At 45.6% G+C, this 19,102-nt stretch overlaps 1 protein-coding gene across 4 annotated transcripts in view; it reads left to right on the top strand.

Moving 5' to 3' along the window:
- fgf13a (fibroblast growth factor 13a) overlaps positions 1-19,102 on the top strand; it is a 97,343-nt gene that overhangs the window by 1,455 nt on the left and 76,786 nt on the right. For all 4 annotated transcript variants that reach the window (XM_060063011.1, XM_060063012.1, XM_060063014.1 and 1 more), the window contains exon 2: positions 12-173. In XM_060063011.1, the coding sequence (XP_059918994.1) occupies positions 125-173 (49 nt within the window). In that variant the 5' untranslated portion in view covers positions 12-124. The remainder of the gene's footprint in view (positions 1-11; positions 174-19,102) is intronic.

Genomic DNA, 19,102 nt, shown 5'->3' with positions numbered 1-19,102 from the left:
TCTCTCCACAGAGCCCTTATCTCGGCACCTGGCACATTTGATAAGAATTTAATTGAGGACAGTGAGCGATTAAAAGGATTGCGAACCTTGTCTCACGCGGGAATTTACACCATCACTGGGATCTATGAGTGGAAAGGTGGCGAAGCCTAAAGAAGAAAAGGATGCTTCCAAGGGTAAGAGGAGACCCTTCCCGTGTACAGATGGTTGCCCCCTTAACCCACTGTTTTAAAGCGACCGCGCGCCCAATCACTCCCTGCATGCGCATCCTTTGAGGATTCCAAGAAGCATCCAGTAGACTCCCCGCCGATTGAGAGCCATGCACTCGAACACATGCGCTGTGGGGACACATTAAGATATTTTACCGTACCAACTGCAATATCTGTGTGGTTTAGTCAGGTGTTTGGGGGAATAATGTATTTTTTTGTGTTTTTCCGTGTTTCTGGTGCACTTTTAGCCAGGAAGGGGAAACCACTTAATTAAACAAAGAACCCCAGTGGCAATCATTGGCTATTGAACGGTGTAGCACGTCTCGTCTATAAATAGGCCTACATTTGATTTATTTGGAGCAGCCGTTTGCCACTTTAGCATCTAGGTGACAGATACACAAACGATACATTTTTCGTCCTTCTGAATCACAACGTCCCTGTCCCCTTGTCGTTCAACCAGGGGAATCACTGTCGTTGAATTCTTATCGGTGTGTGGTGCCGTGACGTCACATAGCAGTGACGTAGCCGTGTTGCCTACACTTTTCGCGAGCGTAGTTTGGTCTCGTGACTCTGTGCGTGAAATCAGCCTTCTGCACGAGAGGCACAGTGCCTATCTATTGCCATGGAGACGCCGCGGAGACGGTTGCCAGATCCACCGCATGGAGGGACCGGCTGAAGCTTTTCACATAGGGATGCGGCGCACGATATGTTACGCACGGGCAGGTTGCTGTGTGTAGACCCGTCGATTCACATTAAATAGCATTTAGGATACGACCTCAAACCAGCACGTTGTGTTGTTGCTGTTGTAGAGGGACTGATGAAGCGTCTTTTTTATCTTCTGGTATCGTGGTTTGTTTCGGAACCAGGTCTGACTCGGAAGAGTGTAATGTTTCACACGTGGTTTATTCAGAGATAGGCTAAATGCCGTTACACAGGTAGGCCTACATCTGCAGTGTCTATGAGCATGGGCGGAATGGTGGAGAAGGAAGGAACTTTGTCACATTGGCATCTCTTCCACTCTCTCAAAGCACGTTGCAGTGAGCTCAACCTTCTCTTACCTGGTTGGTTGATGATGCCCTTTTCATTAAATAAATTCCATTATAAGTACATTTTACTGAGGTAGAGTATTGTGGATGGAATTTAGAAATCATATATTGTTTGATTCCTTGAATGGTTCATCACCATGAAATAGATGTAGGCTATCAGGGGAAAAATCTCTTTGAAGACTGACCCCACGTGTACATGGCAATTCTACAGAATCATATTTGTACAGCCTTAAGTGACAGTATCAAAGGACTTCGCCCATGTTGTATGACTGTCTCCAGCCCTTGGAAGGGTATGGAAATATACTCCCCACATACAGGCTAAAACCTTGAGATGGATCATGGCAGTGGGATTCCTCCTTCCAGGGAGGGTTAGGTACTGAAATGGAAAGACATAACACAAAACAAAGCAGTAACAAACAATACTTAAGATTGAGTTATCAGAATATTACAAATCCACTCATTACCAATATATGCAGCATGTGTTCACTCAAACATTTGACCTACTTACTTTCTATTGCACCCTGTTCAGACTTGCTGTTAAAATGTGTTAGGCTAAAAATATAGGTGTTGGTTCTTCCAGTAGCTAGCTTTGCCCACAGGCAAATTCAGATCTCTTATGGTTATTAAATGAGTCGAATATGAAGTGGCTTGAATGGGCCAATGTAGCGCACATATTTCTGCTCTTGTTGATGTGTTTTGTTGAGTCAAACCAAACCAAAGATACATATCAAAACCAGCCTATACAGTATACCTTCACGATGAAACCGAAAGCCCAGGTGTCATACACAAGGACACCACAAAATACACAAACGTACATAAATATGTTTTTAAGTTATTTATTCAATGAACGCTGTGGCAGCAGGTTCATGAGCACATAACATTGTAGTGTGCATCACGGTGGTATTGAAACAAAGAAAGAAAGCACACTGAAGCTGGGCTCGGAGGTGTGACACCTCAGTGACACCCAGGGGAAACAAACAGGTCTGCTATAGAAAACCAACAGAGCGGTAAGCTATTTACACTTGGAACACATTTTGTGGAAGTTTAAAACAAAGGACGATATTTATTTAAACGAAAATAAGGAAATTACCAGAAAAATAAAAGAATTGGCTTGGCTACAGCAACACAGGTCTCATTATAGTAAACGATCCCACATAGAGATACTAATATAGCAGAATTGCTATTTTGTTTCAGTCCTACTCTTGGAATGTTATTGAATGAGGTTTCGGGGCTGAAAAGGATAAAATCAAAGTTTTAGCTCTGAATCAAGCAATTTTTTTTCCGCCCTTTTTCTTTAAACCTTGCTTTGTTCAATTTGAGGTGGAATATTGAATACACTCCCCTGAAGATAAAGGTGGAGATGCATAAAGTCAGATTGTATGAGTGTAATCTCTAGTAGTAAGTAAGTAGGTATCGGATTGTCTGACCTTTTTCGCATTCTTAATCCAGAGCATGTGAGAATATATTGAATATATTTCCATGCATCAATAAATCCTGATCCAAGTACCTCTGCAAATCCGGGATTCGGTCATTCTGCTGTATGTGGTTTGGCTGTGAGAAGGGCCAACATGTCCTCAGTGAAGAACCTAGGACCTAGATCATGGGCAGTGAAACCAACACACTCTTTTAACCCAGGCCACCACCTGTTCCTGGTGACTAAAACCAGAGTCTAGCCGGGTCGCAGCCAGAACCGTTTGGCTTCTCCACGCTCTCTCCCTCTGTCTTTCTGTCTTTCTTTCAGTCTCTCACTCGCTGTCTCTCTCTCTCTCACCCAATTGCTTTCTGTCTACATCTCCTCTCTCTCTCTCTCTCTCTCTCTCTCTCTCTCTCTCTCTCTCTCTCTCTCTCTCTCTCTCTCTCTCTCTCTCTCTCTCTCTCTCTCTCTCTCTCTCTCCCCCTCACTCTCTCTCTCTCTTTCACATTCCAGCACCCTCTAGCTCTTTCTCTGGATCTTTCTCTCTTGCACTCTCTCACACACACTCTCGCTTCTCTTTCGCTCTCTCTCTCTCTCACACACACACACACACACACACACACACACACACTCTCTCTCTCGCACTCTCTCGCACGTTCGCTGTTAATATTCTGGAACCTCCTAGAACCTCTCAATGGCCTTTTAACCAGACATCCAGCAGACCCCCCAACCCAACCCCCTACTGTACATTCTGTGCAGCCTGCTCAACCCTCTCTTTTTTAATGCTCAGAATCCCCACGACACTGGATCTGCTCTACTAGAGACATGTTACTCTGAAGCCGTTCACTCATTTTGCATCTCAAGGAGGTTAGGATGACACATTCAAGTGCGGTGTAAATGTTGCCATGTTGGGTATTGACTGATATGTAGCGTTCCTCAAGGTTCTGTACATGCTGTTTATGGTCCTGTGTGTGGTATATTTGCACATAATATATAGGCTGCATCTGCCACAAGCCTCACAGGGTTGAAAAAAAGGGTTATTTGAGAGGATGTTTCTCTGCATTTGAGAATATTTTATTTCAAGTATTGTGATTGGCAGGTTTCTCCGAGCCAATCACAGATGAGAGTCTGTGATTTGTCAGAAATTAGCCCAGAGCAATTTTATACAGGGGCAGGCGCAGTCACATCGAAACAAATATTCTCACAGCTTTTTGTACTTACTTATAGCTGACGGCTGGCAAGTACACTAAAATAAAACCTCTTAAAATCTTAACCACATCATTTTTACAGATGCAAGATATATAACTGATTGGCATTTATTGGAAGGGACTTGGCAGAAATGTCAAGACAAGGGAGAGTAAGTTCTACACACTGTACCTTTAAGGAGAATAGATAGATTCAAACCTTTGGAATAACCATACAGACTATAAAAGGCACATATAGACCAAACAAGAAGAAGAGCAGGACCTCAAACATGATGTAATGGACTTTTTGCTTAACATCAACGCTTGTTCTTTGTGTTGCTAGTTGCCTTATTATATTGCCTTAATATAAGCTATCCTATAATAAATATCATCCCCCGTGGCAAACAGCTGGCTCTGGTTCATCATGCGTGGTCGTTGATTGGCTCCATATGAGATCATACTCGTATAGTGGCTATTGCTCATGGCTATGAATCATGGATGAGCCGGAACATTGCAGACATTATCTAATAAAACTGAGACCAGGGCTGACCTGAATATATAACTTCAAGCTTCGAATATTCTTCAGGTTTTTCTGAACGAATATTCCAATATTGGGAGTGATAATCAATATCTTTTGCATCTTTCCCTGCCTTGATTGGAGACGGTGCTGCCCAGTATCGTGTTTTTAATCCAATGATCGTTTTTTACTTTTAATTTCTACAATGTCACATAATAATGGTTACCATAGTACGAGAGTAGCCTACTTCCAATCATCACAAAGCAAATAGTTGGTCTGAACTTTTCTCAAAAATTGCACGGCAGGACTAGTTATGTTAATCCGAAGGGAAAACCTACTGCCCTTCTTGTGGGGAAATTCAATTCATGTTATTCAATTACCAATCCGTTATTATGACTCGGTATGGCTTCTGGTTCATTTGGTCCTAGTTTTTCCTAAGACATTGAAATAGATGCTAGATGCTAGATTATGGTCATTATTAACCTCTTATTTCTATGGAAACAAACAAAGTCAAACGAAAGGTAACCCTGGGTAACCTAAACTTCCACCTGCAGTTCGCAAATATGCATGGAAAAATCAAAGCATTCAAATGCTGACCTAATGTTTGAATACCTACCTATAGAGCGAATAATCATTCATTCGGATCCACCACCTGAGACCCACATGAGACTCCCCAGTCTGAGAAGTACAGCAGCAACCTTTGACTTTGGTTTCCGTCTCAGTATAAATCAGGTCCTAAAAATGTATTATTTCTCTTCTCCTATTCTTCAGTCTAGTAGGCAATGACCCATATGAAAAGATCTCACAGCAGTACAAGAGGACATGCACACACCCATGTGATGCGGAGCGAGAGAGGGCATGTCGCTGCCCAAAAGGGAGAAATTGACGGGGAGAGGGAGACGCCTTGATTTCAGCACATCAGTTAGCGTTAGCGTTGGCTTCGGCTGTGTCCTTGTGAGGAAGAGTGGCTTGGACAAAGTGACGTGTCAAAGTATGACATTCTCGCCCCCCTAGGCTCACAGTACCCCCCTAGAGTCTCATAACTTTCAACTCGACGGATCTGCGTTAACTCAACCCCCTCAGTTATATTTTACAATCAAAGGTTACAAAGTACGACTCATTTCCAGGATTGTGCTGACCAAAATATCTACCACCGGGGGGTAACGTCCTGAATTTCAGTGATTCATGTTTTACGGCTTTTACCGCTCCAATGTAATCTCAGTGGATTTGTAATTGGCACTCAATGGAAGCAGCATAACTTTTTGGTTCAATTGGTTGTTGAGTGCCGGCCAGTTAATGTATATCTGCCTTGCAATCGCACCACTGAAAGGAGCGGAGGAGATACATCTTGCATATTTTGTTGGCAGATTAATGCAGGCTGAGGCCAGCCCAGACCACTGCGCACTCAATCAATAGATTCCCAGAGAGGAGTTTGCAGGGTACTTCATTAATCACGGCCGAGGTAGCACTTGGCCGGCGTTGCGTTGGAGATCTTGTTGTAATCTCATTGGCAGAACAAGATGCTGCCCACACCAGTGTCATTCAAACGTTTGGATCCGGAGGGTTTTGCTTTGCTGAAAGGCTGCTCGAGACGAAGAGAGTTGTGTGAGTTGTGTTGGTCAAGCAGGTCTCTCTAACAGTAAAAAAATTGACATTATTGCGGTTAAGAGTTATATAGACATCGATGTTAAGTCTTTCGTTAACTCAATATCAGGAGTTCTTTCACTTTTCCATTCTGTTCCCGAAAGTAAACCCTCATATTAATTCATAACATTTAAGCTTTATTAATGTATAGGGACTATTGTATTGTGTGGAAGAATATGCAGAGCCTAGAAGGAGCTCTTGGTGTGAGCAGGGTCTTCCTGTCTGTCAAGGAGGGTTATTTTGGCCTGTTTAGGGTGCTGCTGACGCAGCCCCACTCTGCCTGGAGTAAGGCTGGCTTGTGTCGCATCAGAAACCTGCCACTCTCCCGCGTGGGCTCTGCTTGTGGATCGCGGTGAGGTGTTTGCCAAGGTTGAGGGCTTGTCTGTTCCACTCGCTACTCAACGGCGACACGCACGCCTCCGTGAGTTTTAGGCATTGATTCCCAGCTTAATCTGCTTGCGCTGTTGTCGCCGATTTCAACAAAAAAGTCTTCCTGATGGTTTACGTTCGTTTTGAATGGTTTATTTATTCATCCGCTTTTTGAGTTGACCATGATATTATAGATTAATAGCATAATATGATAAAACATAACTTTGACACCTACAAAATTCAAACTAGTTTCTTTAAGTGGCGTACAAAAAGAAGAAATAAAACAAATTAATACTAAGAGGTCCTACTGACACAACTCTTAATAAATTGCTCTAACTTGTCCCCCATTACACTTTATTTGGTGGATCCTGTTTCACAGAATGTGGTTCATTCTCTGCCTGTTCCTCTGGTGGCTCTGGGGGTTAGAGTTTGGCGAGCGGAGACTCTAAATACCTGACTGCATTAGTAAGCCAGCTGCTGGTAATCCACTGTGCTGCTGCATGGTTTTTTTTTAGGTAAAAGGCTTTATTAATGGCTGTCTCTCCCTGTCCCGGATAATCATGCCTGCCTCCGATTGTCATTTTCGAGACCCAATGCCGGCGACAAAGTGTCAGCATTTGTTGCTGATTTGTCTTCTATATTCTTTCATCTTTCCTTTCCTATTTCTTCTTCTTTCCCCCGCGTTCACTTGTGCGGTTTCAAGGCTAAGATCCACTTTTAATTAATGATTGAATTACTGATTATTTTTTGCCATTCAAATAATGGTAACCTTCAAAATTCTGTCATCCAGGTGTTGGTTTATCCCATTTGTGTTTTTTGTATTGCAGCAGGTTTATGTATTTTCTTATTTTTTTACAAAAATACACTCAGCGCATTTGTGGTTAATCCCATCCAAAGACAGGATTTGACATTTTTTAAAAGGAAAGGTTTTAGTGCACATACGTGTTTAGTGTGGCTTTTGTCACAATGGGTTTAAAGGTCACATTGAGCCATAATGGTCCACCCTGCCATTTAGGAAATCCTGATCCTAAATACCAGGTCTACGTTGGCTGCTTCAATTTCTGTTCAGCACTCTTAATAGGAAGTTGGGACATGATCCTGTTATCAACCAACCGATTATCTGCACAGGAGGACATCGGTGGAGAAATGTCAGGATAGTGTGGCATAGGCCTTATTTAGCAAGTGACCATCTTGCTAGCTAGGGGGGTAAACCCAGCTGGAATTTGGACAAAAAAATGGCCAAGATGGTCGCAAGACGAATTGATGTTTCTCCAATGCAAAGCCTCCTATGAGTGGTATTTTTCCACCGTCCTGGGAAACTTTATACAATTATCTCCCCATATTTTACCCCTGTCAGGTGTCAACAGCCCCTAACATTGCAATGCTAATTGCTGAAAATGGCATGGCTGTGCTCTTCGTGTATTGGAGACTGGGTAAGGGGAATTTTAGCAGTTCAACTTAGCATTTTGCACCACTGAAACACTAACTTATCCCTCACAGCAACTGTGTGCTTGACACTGTGTGTATTTGTGTCCTGTTCAGCATATTCTATATATGCTATTACTTTAATGGATGGTGGCTTGAAGTAAACACTTCCCAGTTTAAGCTTTACTTCCTGCTCCTTACTTACTCGACTAGAGTTTGGTTTAGTCTGACAAACAGTGGAGTTCGCTGTCGAAAAACTGTTTCATGACCATGTTGAGATCATCATGTGGTTTTTGTGTGGAATAAGGGGTTTCCATGCTTATCGTATCCTTCAGTGTATTATAATTGTTGAATTGTTGAACACCATGGTCTATTAAGATCGTAATAGAAAACGATTAATGACACCATTAATTTGATGAATTGGGGGAGAGCCCAGGAAGAGAATCACTGCTGATGAATGCCTAAAGCGTCTCGGCTCTGGCCCTGCAGAGGATTAGCCGTTCCTCTGCTGATGAACTAATTTAAGTTGGTAAAAAAATGATGGTTGGGCTTTAGGGGAGATATGAGGGAGAGGTGATGAGGCCGGGTTAGCAAACAGGAGCCCGCAGCCCGGAGAGAAGCCTTGGAGGGGCGATGGCTGTTGTGTGCCGAGCGAGAGAGTGAACAATTGCTTCTGGTTTAAGTAGAGAAAAAATTATCCTTTTTGCCAGCATTGCTGGAGGCAAAGCCCTAGGCGTTCTTTGAAGTCAGAATGCCACAATGCTGCCATATCGCACGCACGCACGCACGCACGCACACTCACACGCATGTACACGCATGCACACACAGAGCAGCGATTAGGCTGCTCGCGTCCGCGTTACCTGCCTCCATCAGCTTATTCAGAGGAGATATTATGTTCAGGAGCCACCACAACAACAGCTTGCTGTAACTCAGCAGAATATACCCTGCGGTGAACACAGTTAAGATTTATACCTTTAAACGGCCGGCACGCGGGGCTGGCTATGGCCGGGGAAATCATCCCTTCCAGCCGGCACTCAAGTCTGCTGTCGGGCTAAAGAGCTCGGCTGATGAGGAAGGAAGTGTTGAGTCAGAGTTTGTTGTCTGTGGCTCTGGGTGAGGAGGGGTGAGGAGGCTGTCTCCCAAACCCTCCTCACCACCATTCAGTCCTCAGTACTAGGGTTAAATAAATACAATGGTCTGCCTGGATCTTTGGGTCACTGTGTACGTGTGTGTGTGTGTGTGTGTGTGTGTGTGTGTGTGTGTGTGTGTGTGTGTGGCGGAAATACTTGTGTGTGGTGATGTGGCTTGGACTGACACATGGTGGGATGGAGCGTAAAGGAAGGATTGACATTGGAGAAAGCCTGCTATGTAAGAACAGCTTCCAAGAGAGGCCATTCATGGCCTCTCTTGGAAGCTGTATGTCTTTGTGTGTGTGGGGTTCTGTGCATGTGTGGGATTCTCTACTGCTGCAAGATGTTTGGAAAAAAGTCCATCTCAACAACTTAAGCTATGTGATCTTGAAAACTTATGAGTGTTAGGCAGCTGTTCTAAAAGTGTCACATCAGGCACGACGTGGTAGAAGAGGAAGTATTTAGCCTGCTGCTAAATATAGAGCAGGAGCCAGCGGCCGGTCCCTGAAGCAAGTTTTACACTGTCTGGAGCACATTTACATAATGAGGTGCTACCACGGCAACGAAGCTCCACCAAGCATGGATGTCCTCAGCTAGCGTGCAGCACCACGGACACACACACGCACGCACACACGCCCGCACGCACACATTCAAAAAAACACATGAGAACTGAGGACTGAGAGAGAAAAATGGGATCTGATGAGATTACCCGAGATTACCAAATGCGTTTGTCATCCGTAGCAACGATTGTGGGAGCGTATCTGTTGTTACATTATTTGTATCTATCTTTTGGTCGGCTACCTATGCCTCACTGGAAATCAAGTCACCATTCGTATTAAAAAATCAATCAAATCAAAATATATAGTTCTAATAGGTGTCTCTTGCTCCTCGTCCATTTCAATGGAATCCTGCAGCTCACCTTCACCTTTGGTGTGATTACATCGGAGGCCAACTTTGTTTGCGATCTGTGATCAGAGGTTTACCGTTGATCGCATCATCGGTGTCATTATTATTATGAGATGGGTCACTGCCGAGAGAGGTGATTGGACGAGAGACTCGGATAAAACAGGGAGAACTGAGAACGGGTAACAGAAAGCCGAAGAGAGAAAAAGAGAGGGAGATAAACGCATAAGAGCGAGGCTGGCAGCCGCACAGTGGATGAACAGTACTGCGGGCGAGATAAAAAGGTTGCGTGCGATAAAGACAAAACGGCTCGGCTTGCCTTAAAGGTCACAGTGGAGAATAAGGACAGGGGGGTGTTAAATTACTCTGTGTCCCGACCATTAAGCAACCCCAAGAATAGTACCGAAACCTTAGTGAACACAGCCACCCCCCACCCCATGCTTACTGAATGCAAGGTGACTGCGTGAACATTGTGAGTGAGTTAATGTACTTTGACACAGCTGCCGTGGCCGCTGAACCCTTCGCTGGGTTATAGCACTCGCTGTGTTTATAGATTGTTACGATGTTCAGTTGCTGTCCCTTTACTCTTGATTCACTCAAGGCCAGCCGTGTGTGTGTGTGTGTGTGTGTGTGTGTGTGTGTGTGTGTGTGTGTGTGTGTGTGTGTGTGTGTGTGTGTGTGTGTGTGTGTGTGTGTGTGTGTGTGTGTGTGTGTGTGTGTTAGACTCTGAGTCTGTTTGTATGTGTGCGTGTTTGTCCCTGACCGTATGTTATTCAGATCACAGAGACTGTTTGCCTGAAATTCAGAGCAGTAGAGTATAACACACATACATACCGTACATCCAAACATACACACGCACACACACACACACACACACACACACACACACACAATCCACATTTCTACGCTTTGATGGCCAACACTGGTACATTCAAGTCCACAACATTTGCTTCCTTGCATTGTGTAATCCCATCAAGCCATTATGTGTGGTCAAACAGCTCCTGTGGAAGAAAGCCTTACTGCGGCTAACGTGGTTTTGTGGAACAGATTGTGTTATTGCTGCCGCCCCTCAGGGTCAGTCCGCCTTGCACCTGTTCGGTACTGACACAATGGCGAAGCTGGTGGTGTTGTTGGCGATGCTGGTCACGTGACCACTGGAGAGCTGCATTGGATTTTGGTGTGAAGAAAAGCAAACTCAAGCACACAGTGGAATTTCTGAGACGCTTTTATCCTGGTACGAAGTTGTTACAGGGTTGGGACAAAGCCGAGACCTTCAGAGGAAAATCTGGCGTTTGGGCTTTGATATCTCTGTAGTTTGTTTTGGTATATTTCTTGTCGTTGTCGTTGTTCTTTGGTTGCTTTGTTTATTCAGTCCATAGTTAAATTGTTTGTTCTCCATTCATTCATATGGACTCTATATAGAGTGGGTTTGAAGCATTTGGATGGATGTCGCTATGGGACTACAGAGATAAGGGGTCGTTTCCAGGTCAGGGACTAAAACCTGCGACCAGAGGGGATGTGATTGAGAGGGCACACAGGGCCCTGTTCTGTGATGAGTTTGTTCATTCATGTTGCATCATAAGGTCTGCGGTACGGTTATAGAAGAGAATGGACAGCATGAGGGAAAGGGAGGGAGTCACAGGAAGTGACCCGGGGTGACAGGATGTCGCACGGGCGATGGGCATTGGGCTCCAGGAAGTGTGCATAAGCTGTTTGATGAGTATTATGTGTATACTTCGCTCCAACACTTTTTGCAGTCAACTGCGCTTGTGTTAACTTATGTTGGTGTATGTGTGTATATCAGTATGTGTGCGTATGTGTGCGTATATGCATGTGTTTGTCTGTGGGCCAGAGCTTGCGTGCGAGTGTTTGTGTGTGTGTGTGTGTGTGTGTGTGTGTGTATGTGTTTGAGAGTATGTCTACGTGTGTGTGTGTGTGTGTGTGTGTGTGTGTGTGTGTGTGTGTGTGTGTGTGCGCGCGTGTCCGTGCATGTGTCTGTGTGTGTGTGTGTTTCCCCGAGGGACAGATGGCTCGCTGCTTCAGTGTGAGTCCGGTTCCTCTGGTAGCGTCTTTGGCTCCGGGTCTCTATCCTGTTCTGGTTGGGGGCTCCTGGAACTACTGAGGCCACACACACGCACACACACACACACGTACGCACGCATGCACGCACGCACACGCACACAGTTTTAAATGTGACTTGTAACTGGGTCTGCTGCACCCCGCAGGCTTGCCAGGCTGCCTCGTCTGCATTAAATGCTAACCCTGCTGCTAGCGGCTAGCGGCTAGCTGCTGCTGCTGAACATGGCCTGACACGTGTTAGAATGCCCATGGTCAACAAGCTAACTTTTTGTGAGGGGCGACTGCAAATTTTGCACTAGCCTAGCCAAACGTTTCATTATTCTGGGGTATTACAGCACAGAAGTAATGTTGTCATATTAGGATTGTTGTTAAACACAAAGGTTTGTTAATAAAATCATTATACCATTTAAAACAGAGAGAGAGAGAGAGAGAGAGAGAGAGAGAGAGAGAGAGAGAGAGAGAGAGAGAGAGAGAGAGAGAGAGAGAGAGAGAGAGAGAGAGAGAGAGAGAGAGAGAGAGAGAGAGAGAGAGAGAGAGAGAGAGAGAGAGAGAGAGAGAGAGAGAGAGAGAGAGAGAGAGAGAGAGAGAGAGAGAATGAATTTATCCATCGGGGAGGAAGAGGAGGAGCTGCCTTCACTCCTCTAACCCCCCTTGTCAGTGTGTGCGTTGTGCACGTGGGTGTATCTGACAGCGTGTGTGTGCATGTAGGTCTTTGACAGCATGTGTGGGTCTATCTGACATGATAATGTCTATATGTATTCAGACAGTCGGCCCATTCACGCACATATTTCTCCCATCCTGTCTTCATGGTGCCTGCTAGCAGACTTGGAAGCAGATCATAGGCTGTGTGTGTGTCTGTGTCTGCTCAGTGTGTGTGTGTGTGTCTGTGTGTGTGAGCAGGTACTAGCAGAGAAGGGAGGGGCGGCTCTGTTCACCTCCGTTTGACCAGCCAGTGGGTAACCGAGTTTCTATCTTGAAATCCGAATCTTGAATAAGGTTGGCTGTGATAGCTGAGCTCCTGACATCGTGTTTCCCACACCCCCTCACACCACTATTTTTACCCCTCAACTTGTTAAATGTGGTCCCGCCGCTTATTAAGTTGTTTGCCTTCTGAATAAACGATTTCCAAACTCCATCGCTAAGGCATCTGCGTCGCTACCGTCATGGCCTCCTGCTGGCCGTAAATGGCCACAAGCTTTGGGCGGGAAAATACACGTCAATCCTGTTGTTGTTTCTCCCGAAGACGATCGGTGGCTGAATCAAATCTAAATATTAGTGCTGTCAATGAATGCGTTAATCTTTGTGTTGATTTTGAACGACTTAACACAAAATGTTACACAGTTAACGCAGCTTGGTTTACTTCCTGTGGCGGCTGAATGGGACGACATGGGCCGCAAAACGGAACAGCCATTAGCCATTCTGGCTTAAGATGGAAAAGGACAAGGGAGGAGTTTTAGGCAGAAAGTTTCAATGCAAAAAGTCGCCAGACGGATCTTTGGAGAAAACAAAAGTAATCTGAAGTAATTTGTCCAAAAAATAAGACCCTCAAGCAAAATAACCTACCGAAACTACAGGGCTTGGCCAGTATCAATGACAGGAGTGTGGTACTCAGCGAATAACAAAACCTGTAAGTGAGAAGGTAACTCATGCTTTGGCTAACTGGACAGCTAGAAACTGACTGATGGACTGAGAGAAATCATTCGAATTGCATTAGAAGACCCTTCTAATAATCTAACCTCGTGAGGAACCATGTTGTCGTGAGAACACACTCTGTAGGAAGGCAGAGAGGGCAGGGGGATGGACATGCTTCAGCAAGCCAAGCACCATGCCTTGTCATCTTGCCTTTTTCAAGATGACAGTGAATTTTGATGGCCTTCATGGTTTTATTGGGAATTTGTGGTTCACAGGAGAGAATTTGAGTTCAAAGTGAAAGAGGCTATTAAACAAGAGTGTTTCATTCGTTTGGTTTGACCTACAGTAATAACATCATTTTTCAATTCTAGGAGGAAAAAAGTGATTTATCGTGATTAATCCCAGCAAATGTGATTAATTAGTACAACATATATGTATCGATTGATAGTAATACTAAATATAGACATATGAATATATTAGAATATATATTTTTTCTTATATTTAGTTAGTATTCTTCAAGGACTGCAAATATTCAAGTGTTATGGGGTGGCAAAGTAGTGTCCACCTTTTCTTGACCTCTGACCCCCATCGCCATCGGGCGGAGGGGCGATTCATGGTCAAGGACACCTCTTCAGCTGATGCTTGTTGACACCGTCACAAGAAAAACACAAACCACCAAGCTGCTCAAGAGAACCAGCAGCACCAGCACCAGAGGACTAGTCGTTAGTCATTCATTGGCCCGTATTCATGTTTTCAATGTTGTCGTTATATTTAGCATCCTTCTAAGATTGCTGTTGGGGGTACTGCCTGAGTGCCTAAACCCATTACAATTTGTCAGCACCATGTGTCTGTACTGTAGCACAGCTGCCCCGCACAGGATGTCTTGCCATTACCCTGTGTGTGGGCAAGGGTGTGCATGCGTGTGCATGGAGGCCGGGGTGTTCGCACAAGTTTGCTGAAGCGTGCATCAGATCCCAGCAGGGGGTATCACGCAGGGGGGAGCCGGCTCACGCTACTCTCTTTGTTCCTGCCAGCGATGGGGTGGCACTGTATGCGGGAAGACTTCGTCAAATAATTGATAAAAACATCAGAGGAACGTCAATTTGAATGTGTGCCAAATTCTACAGTTGTAATTGGAAGTAAAAAACAAATCCCCTGTGACTTTGTTTGATTTCAGAATGAATTCTGATGGAAGTGAAATTGAAATTGCATGCGTGTGTTTCATGCTCGTTTCATTTTTGAGGACTGACCATAATTGGATTTTGACTTGCATTTATTTTTCCACTATTTCACAAATGAGATGCGGTGACTGTGCTATCATTATCAGAGCGTGTGTGTGTGTGTGTGTGTGTGTGTGTGTGTGTGTGTGTGTGTGTGTGTGTGTGTGTGTGTGTGTGTGTGTGTGTGTGTGTGTGTGTGTGTGTGTGTGTGTGTGTGTGTGTGTGTGTGTGTGTGTGGGGTGGTAGGTGTGTGTGTTTGTGTGTGTCTATGCAGGAATGCAAGCAGTGTAGATGAGTGGGTCAGGTGTGTTTGTCTCTGTCTCCCTCGCTCTCGTATTCCTACTCTCACTCCACTCTGGCCCCTGCTTGCTGTAGCGTGCTGGAGATGCTGTCTGAGTCACTTGTATTCTAGTGTGTCTGTGTGTGTCTATTGTGTGTGCATGCTTGCTCATGCAAGAAAGCTTGCAGTCTATGTGGGTTATTTGATGTTTCTCCCCGGGTGCAGAGGTCTATTCTCTCTCTCTCAGTCTCTCTTTGTCTCACCCTTTCAGTTAAAACATGCTGCGTTGGAGATGCGCTCCAGCTGATACACGTTTGCACAAATAACATGTCAAATATAGCTGCCACTCAGCTCTATGGGCTTGTTTTACCTACAAAATATGAATGAATAAAAATTAACATTATTACCGCACAAGTTGTAATGCAAGACCGAATGAAAGGACAAGAGCTTAAGATCTGTGTGTGAAAATCAAAAGAAATGATATGTCTGAATGTGACTGTGTGTACATTACATCTGTCATTCAGTAAATGGCTTCAAAAACCTCCATGAGTGATCCTAACCAGGAATATTTTCCTGGTTATAATAGCTGCCATTTAAGTCAGGGTTTTGGTATTTTACAAAAGATGACAAAGCTTCACATTTGCGTTCAACTTTCAGCAGCTTCTCCTGGAGAACCACTCTATCTCACAGCTATGGTGACTGCAGGCTCTTCACCACAGTAAGCTAGCCAGCGTGCTATGGCTGAGATCAGCGCCTGGCTGGAGTGCACTCAACCAGAAGCCCATGGAGGGCTAAATCTGAACCCAGCCTCTTTGTAAGTGATATGTCTCTTGCTGCTGCAACTCTCCCATGGTGCTCTTGACAGTATCCACCTTTTGGTAAAATGTAATATCATAAAAAAAAAATACATAAATGGTATTACTGGTAACTGTTTTGTGAACGTTAAAGCATTTATCTTTGATCAGCTGAAGCTAGAAGGGCTTTGAAGCCATTTTCCCTTGGTCATGACAACCTTCCTACCCATTGCTCATCTAGGATTTAAGAACACTGTCAATCACTCACACACACACACCATGGGAGTCAGTCTGTGTGTGTGTGTGTGTGTGTGTGTGTGTGTGTGTGTGTGTGTGTGTGTGTGTGTGTGTGTGTGTGTGTGTGTGTGTGTGTGTGTGTGTGTGTGTGTTTAATGCATACGTGTGCTGGTAGATTTAGTGTATATGCGTGTTTGTTGAAGGGGTTCATTGCCACACATGCATTTCCCATTGTCAAATTGGACGCCTCTCTCGCGGTCAACCAGCCAAAGCTAGCCCAGGGCCTGGCTGGTTTTTAGGTACTGTGCCTGTTCTCTTTTTCCACAGGTGGGGGGGTTTGTCGTAATAAGCATCGGGAGAGAGCGCTAAGCCCCAGCTAGGCTGTGCATGGCGCTGCTGTTTAACCATCCGTTCACATAATGAAACACTGCTGCGCTGACAGGGTCCTCCATCAACGCTCCCTTTAACCCCTTCCCGGAGCTCTGCTTATCGTATCACAACACATCACTCATCCGTTCCATTAGCCATGCCGCCAGTTTTGGGGGGGGGGGTGGCTGGAGCTAGCGCTGATTTAGTAGTCCTCAGCCGCGCGACTAGGGTAGCGACCAGCGTAGCGACCCCGCCTTCCGTTTATTGTGTCAAACAATGAAGCCAGTCAAAGCTTCTGCATTCCTGGACGTGCGACAGCGGGGTGTCGGAGCGTCTGACAACCCTCAGACGCTCGTGTTTTTATGCCGTTTGGGGACGACCTGATCGGTCGTCACGAGCACAGTTCCAATGGCGTCTACTTTTGATGAAGAGAAACCAGCAACAACACAATGTTGTTGCATTGTCAAATGTCATGCGCAATGCAATCGGAATCACGACTAAACATCGGTAAACCGGATTGGGATTGCATATCTCTTCTGAGATGACATCAACGGGGGTTGAAACTCAAGGGTAACCAGGTCAATTATACATCTTTAAGGAAATTATTACATTTTGCAGTCTAATCAGAAATTGACCAACTGCACAGTCACACGACATATTTGAGCCACACACATCGAATAGAAAGATGTGCATCAGCAAACATTCTGGATTTCAATCGCGATGGGGCCTACTTCATACCGATAAAACCAAACCCAATGCAGGGATAATTCCGAGGGATCGGGACTCTGAATGGCCGCCTATCTCCGGGTATTAGGACGATGTCCCACTGTTTCCCCCCCCCAAAACAGCTGCTGCACTGCTCATACCGAAGCACATTGTGGAGCAGTGCTTCCTAAAGCACAGATGAGGATGAGGCGAGGGCTGAGTCATGAGAGAGCGCCGTCGAGTCTATTACCCACCATCGCCCACCCACCGCTCTCTCTCTGTGGTGGCACGTCGGCAAAGTGGTTAGCACTGCTACCTCGGTACCTTGGTTTTGAACCCCTGGGGTGTGTGGGTGGTGGTGGGGGGGGGGGGGGGGGGAACACACCAACCATTCTGTTGGTGTGTTCGTTACTTTGTAAAGGTGCACCGGATTCCTCCCGCACCAGAAGACATCCGTTGTTGGGTTGAAACTCCTGCTGGTGCCGAAATGGTGATCCACAAGTCTGTGCATCATCATATGCATAATAAATTCACTAATAATTATTTCGAACTTCACATTTAATGGGGGCGAGCTTTTACCGAATGGCTCGGACATACTCCGCGGACAGCTGCAGACATCAACGGGTTACGAGGTTGCGCTCGTGGCTCCATTCGTACTACAAGAGGGCGCCATTAACGTCACGCGGGCCAAAGTGGCCCCTCACGGACATGCGGACGCCAATAGTACGAAATGCTGATAGTGATGGTAACATTCTTCTAGTGCTGCTAGTGATGGTCAAAATGCTCCTAGGGTAGTTAGAGAGTGGTTAGATGCTCCTATTACTGCTAGTGATGGGTTAAATGCTCCTAGTGATGGATTAGATGCTTCCAGTACTGCTAGCGATGGGTTAAATGCTCCTAATGATGGGTTAAAGGCCCCCTAGTACTGCTAGAGATGGGTTAAGTGCTTCTCGTGCTGCTAACGATGGTTAAATGCTCTTAGTGCTGCCAGTGATTCTCTCTCTGCCTATTGATGCCTGGCTCCACCATCCTACCCACCCCCCTTCTCCCCTCTCCTCCTCTCCTCCTCTCCTCCTCTTCTCCTCTTCTCCCTGGGGCATTCTCGTCTCATCCCCAGGCCATGCTGACTCGTGTTATGATGACATCACTCACCAATCCCGTGTGTGTGTGTGTGTGTGTGGACCAATTATTTGGTGTGAAACCATGACGCAAAACGGTGGCGCATGTTTGTTTTTCTGCTGTGTGTCCGTCAACTTGCGATCACAAAACACGCGTGTGCACGTGCGTGCGTGGTCCGACGTGACACGTCGATGAAGGCGTGAAAAGATCCCCGTGCTGCGCTGGGAACGCTCGCCGTCGGATGTAAGCGGCTCAGGGGAAGGCAGGAGATGTTGTCATCGCTCCTCGGCTGGGCTCCCAGAATAACAGGCCCCTCCGGGTACAGACCGGCGGAGCCGACAATCAACAGCCAGACCCAGAACAGCCCGGCCCAGATTAGATGTGATCAGGCCGGCCCATCTAGGCTCAATGCTGGTGCCCCCTCATAACCTGCAGGAAATATATAGTCCGCTGGTCTGGATCAGGGGGAGAAACGTCTCTGCAGTGGTATTCTCAACAGTCGACCTTATATCATACCTTTACACTGAGGTTTGGGAAGTCTTGCAGGTAAGGGGAGTAGCATCTGAAAGGTTGTTGCCCACTGTCTGAAATGTAATGGTAGGCATAAGGCATCCCTGAGCAAGATGCAGAGCCCCTACTTGCTGCTTAATGGCGTGTTTCTAAAAGCAAATGCACTGTAAGTTGCTGTGGATACAAGCATGTGCTAAATGACTTAAAGAGTCAAGTAGTAGACGTACCGCAGGCCAACCTATCAGGGGACTGGATGGATGCTGATGCCAGATCACTAACCTCTTGTGTAGGACCAGTGACCTTAATGAGCATGCCCAGT

The sequence above is a fragment of the Gadus macrocephalus genome, chromosome 10 (genome assembly GCF_031168955.1).
Source record: "Gadus macrocephalus chromosome 10, ASM3116895v1".
NCBI lineage: Eukaryota > Metazoa > Chordata > Actinopteri > Gadiformes > Gadidae > Gadus > Gadus macrocephalus.
This window is presented reverse-complemented; position numbering and strand designations above follow the sequence as displayed.